The 12,110-nt window shown below is 48.5% G+C and overlaps 1 protein-coding gene across 1 annotated transcript in view; it reads left to right on the forward strand.

Moving 5' to 3' along the window:
* The window catches only part of SMARCAL1 (SWI/SNF related, matrix associated, actin dependent regulator of chromatin, subfamily a like 1), an 83,428-nt gene that overhangs the window by 29,807 nt on the left and 41,511 nt on the right, over positions 1 to 12,110 (forward strand). The window contains exon 10 of the mRNA XM_056111981.1: positions 365 to 430. Coding sequence (XP_055967956.1) covers positions 365 to 430 — 66 coding nt within the window. The remainder of the gene's footprint in view (positions 1 to 364; positions 431 to 12,110) is intronic.

The raw sequence follows: 12,110 nt of genomic DNA on the forward strand, positions 1-12,110 counted from the left end.
CTGGGCTAGTGCTTGTAGCTGCTCTCCTCCGGGGCTTTGTCTGACTGTTCCGTGTGCTGAGAGTCTGGGAGGAAGATAATCAGCCCCCTCCTCCCTAAAACCGTGCTCCAGGAGTCACGCCACAGCAGCACACACGTGAGCACACGTGTGTGCATGCACTCTTGTTATTAGAACACAGCTCAGGGCCTTCAGAAGTGGATCTTGTGAGGCAGGCCAGGGAGGGGAAGAAAGGGGAGCCCCCCACACCCACAGAGAAATGAACTCACCGATCCAGAAAAGGGTGAGACCCCCTGACCTCAGCCCAGCATGGGTCTCTCAGTCCTGTCGCGGCTCGGTCCTAACCTCCATGACTGTTCCTTTTCAGGATGAGTCACACTTCCTCAAGAACAGTAAGACTGCCCGCTGTCGTGCGGCCATGCCCATCCTCAAGGTGAGTCCTGCGGAGAGCCTGGACCCAGGCAGCTGTGACTTGGCGGGGCAGCAAGGGCCGGGGGCCGTGGGCATGACTTGGCATCAACTGAAGGCATCTCTCCATTGGGCTGATTTTGAGGGGGTGGTGGTGAAGGTTGGCTCACTCAGTAGTGCTCAGGGCTTACTCCTGGGCTCTGCACTCAGGGATCACCCCTGGTGGTGCTCAGGGGACCCTGTAATGAGGCCGGGGATCAAACATGAGCCGGCCGCATGCAAGGCAAGCACCCTCCCCGTTGTGCTGTCACCCCAGCCCCTCCGTCAGGCTTTGGTGCCCATCCTGATTTTCTTGCAGCCTGCTAAGGATACCATGGTTGGAACAACCTTGTGTTACTCCTCAAACATGAGGGTACGGGGAAGGTGACAAGTTGGTGCCTGCACAAGGCAGAGGGAGAACTTCCCACGATGTGTCCTCCGGACGGCTCTGGAGAAACTCTGTCTTCCAAGTCCCGTGGAAAAGGCAAAGGCCTCTTGGGGACCAATGGGATAGCACAGTAGGGAGGGTGTTTGCCTTGCACGTGGCCGACCCAATTCAGTCCCTGGCATCCCATATGGTCCCTCAAGCATTGCCAGGAGTAATTCCTGAGTGCAGAGCCAGAAGGAACCCCTGAGCATTGCGGGGTATGACCCAAAAAGCAAAAAAAAAAAAAAAAAAAAAAAAAAAAAAAAGGCAAAGGCCCCTCCCCCACGGAGCTGGGGCCAGGAGAGATGAGGTGCAGGGATGCACAGTCTAGCCACGGGAGTGCGGTCCAGCTGGGTCCTTTACCGAGGCCACACAAAGGCTCTTTAGCCAAGAGAAAGGCCAGTTGTCCCTCCGTTCCCCCCTCTCTGAGGTCTCCACTCATCCCTGAATGCTTGCTGCTGAGTCCAGGGATGTGTGAACCACCAGGCTCACTTTTTTTTTTTTTTAGTTTTGGTAGTTTGGGTTTGGGGGAGGGGTTTGCTTATTTTTGAGCCACACCTGGCAGTGCTCAGGGATTACTCCCACTCTGCACTCAGGGATCCCTCCTGGCGGTGCTCAGGGGGCCATATCAGATGCTGGGGATCAAACCCAGGTCAGCCACCACGTACGAAGCAAGCACCTTCCCTGCTGTGCCATCTCTCTGGCCCTGTTTCACTTTTTTTAAATCTGGATATTTGTACTTTGACATGAATCATGGGCTCTGTAATCTATCTGGTACTTTCCTCCAGGCCTGTGTTCAGCATCCCCCACATGGCAGAGAGAAGGCCCCCAAATTCCTCTCATCCTTTCACAGTGAGGTTTATCTCAATATTGGGAGACATGGTACAGTTAGGACAGCAACTGTTGGTGAAGGAAGATAATCTGGTAGGTGTAGGAATATTGTATGACTGAAGCCCAATAATGAACAACTTTGTAACTGTGTTTCTCAAGGTGATTCAGTAACTATTTTAGTTACGTAGTTACAAAGTATATGTGTATATTTTGTCCTATATTATATATTATATGACTGGAGCGATAGCACAGTGGTAGGGTATTTGCCTTGCACGTAGCCAGCCCGGCCGAGCCGGGTTCGATTCCTCCGCCCCTCTCGGAGAGCCCGGCAAGCTACGGAGAGTATTTGATATGCCAAACACAGTAACAAGAAGTCTCAAAATGGAGACGTTACTGGGCCCATTCAAGCAAAATCGATGAACAATGGGAGGACAGTGTATTATATATTATATATGCATATATATGTGTGTGTGTTCTTTACTTAGAAGACTCAATTCTTTTGCACATATTTCCTATTCAATTGTCATAGGCTGAGAGTCTTTTATGGACATATATGTCAATATTCCTGCATGGTATAGCCTGGCAAACTCCCATGGCGTATTCAATATTCCAGAAACAGTAACGATAATGTGTTTCATTCCCCTGACCCGAAAGAGCCTCCATTGGCACCATTGGGAAGGATGAGTAAGGAGAGGCTGCTAAAATATCAGGACTAGGACGAATGTAGATGTTACTGGTGCCCACTCAAGCAAATAGATGAATAATGGGATGACAGTGATACAGTAATACATCAATAAAGGCCTTCTCCCAGGGTAATGGCCCTGTTTGGGAGACCTTTTAATATATTTTCTACTGAAAAAAAATGTTAATAAGCATCAGTAGCGTGGTTCCAGTATTACAAGGGTTACTAAAATTAAATCTGCACTCCTGCTTGTTTAAGGAAGTGCTTGTTTAAAAAGAGGAGGAGGAGGAAGAAGAAGAAAACAGCTGATTGGATGATTAGAGGCAGAATATAAAAGCTGCTTGGTGGCCCTCTTGTTAATGACCCTGGTCAGGCAAGCTGGATTCCACCAAGGCCCTCATCACACAGCCTTTCCGTCTTCAATAGCATGGGTTTATGTATTAGAAGAGCGACACATTTTTTTTTTAAATTGAATCACCATGAGATATAGTTACAAGCTTTCATGCGTTGAGTTTCAGCCGTACAATGATCAAACACCCATCCCTCCACCAGTGCACATTCCCCACCATCAATGTCCTCAGTATACACCCCCCACCGCCTCTTCCAACCCTCCCCCGCCTCCATGGCAGATAATTTCCCCCATACTCTTTCTCTACTTTTGGGCATTATGGTTTACAATACAGACACTGAGAAGCTATCACGTTTGGTCCTTTATCTACTGACAGCACACATCTCCCATCCCCAGCAATCCCTCCAACCATCATTGTCTTAGCGATCCCTTCTCTCTTCCAGTTGCCTCTCCTCCAGCTCATGTGATAAGCTTCCAACTATGGGACGGTATCCCTGGCCCTTGTCTCTACTGTCCTTGGGAATCAGTCTCATATGATGATATTTTTATATTCCACAAAGGAATGCAGTCCCTCTATGTCTGTCCCTCTCTTTCTGACTTACTTCACTTAGCATGATACTCTCCACGTCCATCCACTTACTAGCAAATTCCATGACTTCATAAGAGACACATTTTAAGCAGGCCTTTTCACTACTAGCTAGCACATTTGCTGTCCATGTGCCACAGAGACCACGAGCGTTTTCAGAAAGACCCACGTTCCCATTGGGGGCAGTGTTTGGCAGCCACCCCTCCGGCCGGCACCATCATGCACTGAGTTGTTTCTGTCCACCAAACCTCTCCCCTCTGGAGTTTTTTCACTTGACTTCGAGTTTCTCAGCTGGGACACGCTTGGCACTGGCACTTGGGGCTACCAAAGTTCTTGTGGGGGGAGTGCCCCGTGCGCCATGGATGTCCAGAAACACCTTTGGCCTCTGCCCATGACAGCGACAACTGAAATTGTGACCTCTGTAGTTTTCTCCAGATTCCTGCCAGATGTCCCTTGAGGAGAGGGGGTGGGGGAGTGACAAAAATCACTTCTTGTCATCTCTGTGGAGAACCACTGATCTAGATACTCTTTTTCTTTTTTTCAATTTTTATTAGTGAGACACCATGAGGTACAGTTGTAGACTTACAAATTTTTGTGCTTGCGTTTCAATTATACAATGATCAAATACCCATCCCTCCACCAGTGCCCATTTCCCACCACCACTGATCCCAGTATCCCTCCCACCCCCCATCCCCTCCTCCCACCCTGCCTCTGTGGCAGGGCATTCCCTTTTGTTCTCTCTCTACTATTGGGTGTTGTGGTTTGTAAAAGAGGCAATGGGTGACAATCATGTTTGGTCTCGAACAGATGACTGGTTAAAGAAACTTTGGTACATTTACACAATGGAGTACTGTGTAGTTGTTAGAAAAGATGAAGTCATGAAATTTACATACAAGTGGTACTACATGGAAAGTATCATGTTAAGCAAAATAACTCAGAAAGAAAGGGATAGACATAGAAAGATTGCATTCATCTGGGGAACATAAAGTAACAAAATAGGAGACTAACACCCAAGAATGGCCGAGATTAGTACCAGGAATTTCACTCCATGGCTTGGAGGCCAGCCACACATGCTAGGAGAAAAGGGAGCTCAGATAGAGAAGGGAGCACCAAATAAAGGGTGTTGGGAGGATCCTCCCAGGATGGGAGAAGCATGCTGAGAGTAGATACCCTTAAGTAATTGAGTTTCTAAACATTTAGAGGCCAAAAGGAGAGTTGAGAGGAAGTAAAGTATGCCTGGGAAAGCCAGCTTTGCGACCTCCTGATTGTTTCCCCAAGTGCGTTTCCTGGATGTGTGTGCTGGCCGGTCACTTCTAATGCATTTTCGCTGAGCGTGGGCGATAAGAGAATGGAGGCTGGGTCACGTGGTCGCTGCCATGGCAGGGCTGGGTCATACCCAGAAGACATGAATGGCAGAGGTGGCTCCATGCAGACAACACAGAAACCAGTGCTGGTAGCCCCAGAGAAGTGTGAGACCTCTTTCCTCCGCAACCCCCCCGCCCCCCGCCAACCTCTGTTTGCTGGGGCCAATGAGCAGGGGATTCCTTTATTTATTTACTTATTTATTTTGCTTTTGGGGTCACACCTAGCGATGCACAGGGGTTACTCCTGGCTTTGCACTCCGGAATTACTCCTGGGGGGACCATATGGGATGCTGAGAATCGAACTGGGTCAGCTGCGTGCAAGGCAAACAAACACCCTACCCGCTGTGCTGTCGCTCCAGCTTTGGGATTTCTTTCTTAATCAGTGTGAAGAGTGAGGCTATAGCTGGACAATCTGAGCATGTACTTTTGCATGCCCGAGACCCAGAGACCTGACACCGGTTGACCCCACAAGCAGTTCCAGAAACGACCTCTGATTACTACTGCCAGGCATTGCCCCAAAGTTAACGAATGCAAAAGCACATAAATAAAGACACGAGTGTGTGGAAGCTGCCAGGTTGTTTAGCAGTAAAATGCCTGCCTTTGTGTGCATGAGACCTGCGTTTGACCCCCGATGCTACTGAAAGAAACCTCTGGACTGGGGAAACAGATCTGCAGTAGAGCCCAGGGCTTGCTTTGTGAGACACCGAACTCCATCCCTGGCCCAGCACGTAAATGTGGGAAAGAAGGCAAGATGCAGAATCTTGAAGAGCAAAATTAAAACTGCTCTTAATCCAGGCCAGAGCAATTGTACAGGGGGCAGAGCGCTTGCCTTGCACACAGCTGACCTGGGTTCAATCCCTTGGTAACCCTTTGGGTCCCTCAAGCCCATCAGGAGTGATCCCTGAGCAGAGCCAGGAGTAAGCCCTGAGCACTGTTGGTATGGCTCCCCCAAACAAAACATACAAACAAGCAAAACTGCCCTTAATCCTTAAGAGAAGACAATCACTGTTAATAGTTTGTATTTTTTTTTTTCTTTTTGGGTCACATCCGGCAATGTTCAGGGGTTACTCTTGGCTCTGTTCTCAGGAGTTACTCCGGGCGGTGCTTGCGGGAACATATGGGATGCCGGGGATCGAACCTGGGTTTGTAGCAAGGCAAACACCCTCCCCGCTGTACTATCTCTCCGGCCCCAGCAGTTTGTGTTTCTATCACAGCCTACTTGTAAGACCAGCTCACCAATGTCTAATGGCTGGAGGACTTTCCATGTCAGGGATACTTCCCATAATTGAACCATTTTGGACACAGTTTTGCTCTTGCTTTGTGTTAGGCATTGTGAAGTGCAAGACTGTTCAGGTCACACCAGGGCGTGTGGCACAGGACTTAGACATACAATGTTCTCCGCCACCAGAGAACTGTCCCCCCTGAATTTAAACCTTCCTGGCCCTCCCGTCCCTCACCATGGTAAGCTCAGTTCTGTAGACTAATCCCAGGAGCCTTTGTCTTTGGCGTTTGTTATTCCCCTCCGATGTTTCCTTGTACCCCACATAAGAGAGGGGCCAATCTGTGCCTGTCCTTCTCCTGAGTGACGTTCCTCAGCCCTGTGCTCTCCACATTCATGCATCCAGCAGCAGAGTGCTTGGTTTTATCATCTTACAGCAGCGTTCTGTCCTGTGTGCCTGCCTGCCAGAGTTTCTTTGTCCTTTCATCCATTCTTGGACACTTGGATTCTTCCCATCGTTTCAGTGTTATGAATAGTGTTGCAGTGAACATAGGAATGCAAATAGAGTCTCGGAATTGAGTTTGGGTCTCTTTTGGGTAGATGCCAATTAGTGGCATTGCTGGATCCTACGGAAGCTCAACTCTTAGTTTTCTGAGAAATGTGCACATTGACTTCTCTCTTGCTTTTCTCTGTCTCTTTGCTTGCATGTTTCCACCCTGGAGAAGCCTATGCTCTCTTTCTTGAGCTTGTATTTTTCTCTTCTTCCTGTTCTCTCATGTCTTTCTAGATATGTCTCAATAAAAACTATTGTGCTTAAAAACAAAACAAAAAACAAAAAAAAAAACAACAACACAAAAATGGTAAACCAGTCAGCATTCCCACCGGCAATGGATCAGGGCTCCTTACCCCTCACATCCATGGCAACCATGGTTGTCCTTTTCTGTGTTTGCCAGACGCCCTGGTGTGACCTGATATCTCATCATTGTTTTGATTTGTCTTTCTGTGATGATGAGGAATGTAGAGTCTTTTTTTTTTCATGTTACACTCATGTGGGTGATTCCGTAAGTGAACCCCACCCATATATATTTGTCTCTTGCACCCTTTGCTCTCTGAGGACCCATTTCTACACTCGGCATGTCAGGGTCCTGATCTTGCTGCTGAGGGTGCCTCTAAAATCCAGCCAGCCAGGCCTGCCCCTGGCGTGAGCCCCATCACGGGGTCTTTCTCCCCAGACCCCTCCATCTGTCCCCTTCCTTCTTCACAGGGAGGTGTGGGTTTGGGTTTTCTGTAGGTGAGATTTGTTTATGGTGCTTTTTTCCCCTGTGATACAGTAATTGAGTGGTTTTTTTTTTGCTTTTTGGGTCACGCCTGGCGATGCTCAGGGGTTACTCCTGGCTCTGCACACAGGAATCATTCCTGGCGGTGCTCAGGAGACCCTATGGGATGCTGGAAATTGAACCCGGATCGGCCACGTGCAAGGCAAACGCCCTACCTGCTGTGCTATAGCTCCAGCCCTTGAGTGTTTCTTTAAAGCGGGGGGAAAAAGGCCTCCAGAGCGGGATCGTGCTTTTCTAATAAATAGCCCTTCCTTTTTATGTAAGTAGATTCCTTTTTATATCTCTATTGATTGACACCATCAGATGAGAATAGTAGGCCAAAATGTCTGCGCTGCTACTTTGTCATTCGAGCTGTGTCAGTAGAAGATGTGTTTGAAGAACACAAAAAAGTGTGTGGTGAAAAATGACTTGGGATTTTCTTTTCTTTTTTTCTTTTTTTCTTTTTGGGTGACACCTGGCGATGCACAGGGGTTACTCCTGGCTCATGCACTCAGGAATTACTCCTGGTGGTGCTCGGGGGACCAAGCGCCCTACCCGCTGTGCTATCACTCCAGCCCCCTGACTTGGGATTTTCAAGCCTAATTTATTTTTTGTTTCTTTGTTAGTTTTTGTTTGGGGGCCACATCCGGTGGTGCTCAGGCCTTACTCCTGACTCGACTCCCAGGGATCACTCCTGGCAGGGCTCAGGGACCATATGCCGGGCCAGGGGTGGAACCTGGCAAAATCCCCACCCTCAGTTCTATCTTTCCCGCCCATCAGGCTCACTTTTTTTTTTTTGCTTTTTTGGGTCACACCTGGTGATGCTCAGGGATTACTCCTGAGTAGACTTGTTTTTGGCATATCCAATACACCAATATCCAATACGCCACGGGAGCTTGCCAGGCTTTTGCCGTGCGGGCAACATATTCTCGGTAGCTTGCCGGGCTTAAATTTATAAGACTATACTTTCAGGGATCATTTCTATAGTTTGTTAAAAATTAAATTTAGTTGTTATTGAGGCACTGTGTGTCTAGCTTTGGTCTTTTCTGTCTTGGGGAAGCGGCTGCTCAGACACAGAGCGCAGAAGGGGCCCCAGTCTTCTCCCCACAACCCTGTCACTAGATGTCCCCCCCAAACATGCAGTTCCTTCTTTTCAGGCTATGGATTGCTTTCCGGGTGCCATGCCTCTAGTTGACTCCCAGCTGTGAGTGAGCTCTGCGTTTCCTTCATCAGTGTCGCTGTCCCCCTCACACTGCCTCTGCCACTACTCTTAACTTCTTGGAGATGCTAAAATGGAACAAAACTAAAGCACTGCCCCTGCATCCCTGCCGCAGCTGGGCTGATGTGTGTCGAGACCTGTGCGCGAGCTGGCCTTAACCTTCTCTTTGACGTCACCTGTACTTTCTTAGCCTACTTCTAAGTCAGGGACTATGTGCTATATTTTTGCAGCATACATTTTTAGAGTACCCCCTAGGAATAAGGTTGGATGTGAGACTAGGGAGCAGGTCTTTTTTTTTCCGCCCCCTCGCCTGAGGTCTTGGTGGGATAATGTGGCAGCGAATCTGAGTAATCTGGTAAAAGCAATTTACTGAGTTACTGGCTTAGCTGGGGGAGGGGATTAACAACAGAAAGTGATGGAGAATTCCCAGAGCACTTTCAGTTCTTTCCAGTAGACCATTCTCTTGGTTCAGGTTTTAAGTTCTCTATGCAGGTTACATTACTTGGGAGTTATTTTATTGGGTTCACATCGCCAGGTTAGGTCTTATCAGTTTGTCTTCCTGTCAACCTCTTCTTGGGGGGCTCCACCAGCCAGGAAGTTCAGCTTGGGTGAAACACCTAGCTGCCTTCCAAGGCCCTCAGCTCCTGTGAGTCACGTCCTTTCTCTTCAGCAACAAATGGAAATTGTTTTTATACCTTGTGGGTGTCTTGGGTGTCTCTTTTGAAACTGGTGAAGTTTCAGTTCCATGTTAATTTGTGTTACTTTGTGCATTTGGATTTTCATCGAGTGGGAAGTTCTCAGAGATGGAGGGCGTCGTATAAACCACGTGCATCGGGGCACCATTCCAGACCTACTGGGTGACAGAGAAGACAGTTTGAACATGACTGGGGCCTAGGAGGTGGCAGCGGTTCCTTTGTCCTAAAGGAGGACTTCTTTTTGTTTATTGATTTTACTGAGTATTCCGCCCGCCTGGCAAAGCCTGGCAAGCTACCCCTGACATATTCAATATGCCAAAAACAGTAACAACAAATCTCACAATGGAAACGTTACTGGTGCCCGATCAAGAAAATTGATGAACAATGGGAGGACAGTGACAGTAATTAAAAATTAAATTTGTAATACTATATACTTTCAGGGATCATTTCTATAGTTTGTTAAAAATTAAATTTATTTGTTGTTATTGAGGCAACATGGTTACAATAGTATTATTGTTAATGCTTTTATGAAATCATTGCACCTCCACCAACAGGAAGAGCCAAAGACCCTTCTCCCTTTGGGAGGACTTCTTTCTAAAGCTGGTCATGTTCGTTTGCCATCATGCTGACTGTGCTTTATTATTAGGTTTTTGGTTTTGTTTTTTCAGGTGAGGGTGGGGCCACGCCTGGTGATGCTCAGGGCTTATTTTTGGCTCTTTGCCCAGGGATCGCTCCTGGCAAGTACTGGGGGACCAGATGGCATGCCAGGGATCAAACTCGGGTTGGCCATGTGCAAGGCAAGTGCCCTACCCGCTGTTCTGTCGCTCTTGGGTTGTTTTGTTTTATTTTTTGTGTCATCTGTATTCACCCCTATCACCATGCCTAACACAAAACAAGAACGAAAGCAGTTAGATTATGAGACTCACCCATAACACGAAAAGTCCTGTAGCCATTCAGACAGTCCTACCATGAAGGCTGTGTCAGAGAAACAAATTGTCATCGTGACTTTCTCTGTGGAAGGGCTGCAGGAAGTTAGGCTTTTGAGCCAGACCAACAGTTGTTTTCTTTTGTTTGCGGGGAGGGGGCATACACAGCAGTGCTCAGGGCTCACTCCTGGCTCCGCATGTGGGGACAGGCTGCTGGGAGACTCAGGGGACCGTATGGGATGGCAGGGATCAAACCTTTAGTCGGTGCATGCAAGGGAAGCGCCCTGTGTGCTGTACTGTGTCACTCTGGCTCCACGCGTGTTTTTTTTTAAAACACCCACGCACCTTCCTGTTCAGCGAATCCATCAGATCCTTCTCAGGGGCAGCTTCTGGGAGAACTCAAGTTGAACGTCTGTCTCCTGGCTGTGTCTTGGTAGAGACACCCCCCCCCACCCCCCCAGGAGTTAACTTCCATCACCTGCACTTGGAAAGCTCTTCTGCCTCCCACTTCCATTCCCAGGCAGCATTATTCGCTGGGGTGAGGGGCCAATTCTCTCTGAGCCATGATTCTTTCCATTTTCCCAATTCTTGGAAATGGTCACCCGCCAAGGCAGGCGAGGAGGCTGTGGACGTCACTCAAGAAGCTCATTGTTATTTTAATGAGCCCGCCACGTTAGGCCGTGCAGGAAATTAGAAGGCTGGGGTAATTGAACTGTGGGAAATTATAGCGCTGAAAATTCATAGCTCTCCTGTCATGATGGAATTGGGTCCTGGCGGTTGCTGGGAGGGCAGAAGGGCACCTGGAGAGCCGTATGGATTGTATATTTACAAAGAATCATGTCTCCCCCACCCCCCCACCTCCTCTCTCGGTTGCATCTTTATTTATCTATTTCTGTATTTATTTCTATGACCCTGTGCATCCACTTGAAAACCTAATTTCCTCCCTCGGGTGATTTACTGCTTGCCGTCGCAGTCTACCACTGTCATTAACTCAAGGTTACGGTGGTTAACAAGCTGCTTCTAGACAACCCAGTGCCACAGCACTCACTCTCCTCTCCCGAGCTGGGATGAATTTCACCTTCAGTAATTTTTGGCTATTCTGTGCTATCATTCTGGTTTTCTCCTTTCTCTCTCTCTCTCTGTCTCTCTCTCTCTCTCTGCAAGCTCTTTTTTCTCTCCTCTTTCTCTGTCTCTCTCTCTGCACGATCTCTCATCTCTCCTCCCTCTCTCCTCTCTCTCTCTCTTTTCTGTCTGTCTCTCTATGTGCTCATTCCTCTCTCTCTCTCTGTCTCTCTCTGCGCAGTCTCTCTTCTCTCTCTCTCTCTCTCTCTCTCTGCACACTCTCTCCTCTGTCTGTGCATTCTCTCTTCTCTTTCTTCTCTGTCTCTCTCTATGCACTCTCTCCCCTCCCCTCTTCTCTCTCTGTGTGGTCTCTTCTCTCTCTCTCTCTCTCTCTCTCTCTCTCTCTCTGTCTTTCTCTCTGTACGCCCCCCCCCCCTTTCTCTCTCTCCCTCTCTCCCTCTCCTGGCCCTCTTTTCCCATCTCAGTAAGAGGCTGGGTACTTGAGTCTGGTCTTGATGTCAGCAGAGTGAGGAACTTGGCATTTGTCACTGAAATGAACCAGCTGTTTACTTCTAAACCGCCTCCACTGAGCAGCTGCTGCATACCTGGCCGGGGCTTCCAGGAAACGAACGCACCTCGTTCCCAATCCTTAAAGCCCTCAAGAACTGTGGAGGGGATGGAGGCAGGGATCCCTGGGCTCTAAGGCAGCTTTTGAGCACCTCTTTTGGTTGCCTGCTAAAGAAAACCAAACGGTGAGGCTGGAGCAAATAGTACAGCTGGGAGGGTGTTTGCCTTGCACGCAGCCAACCTGGGTTCGATTCCCAGCATCCCATATGGTCCCCTGAGCACTGCCAGGCGTAATTCCTGAGAGCAGAGCCAGGATTAACCCCTGTGCATCGCCAGGTGTGACCCAAAAAGCAAAAAGAAAAAAGAAAAAGAAAACCAATTGGATTTATATACTTCGGCAGCCCCTGCGGGTGAGAGAGGGCT

This window comes from Sorex fumeus, unplaced genomic scaffold (assembly GCF_029834395.1).
Source record: "Sorex fumeus unplaced genomic scaffold, SorFum_2.1 ptg000014l, whole genome shotgun sequence".
In the NCBI taxonomy this organism is placed as follows: Eukaryota; Metazoa; Chordata; class Mammalia; order Eulipotyphla; family Soricidae; genus Sorex; species Sorex fumeus.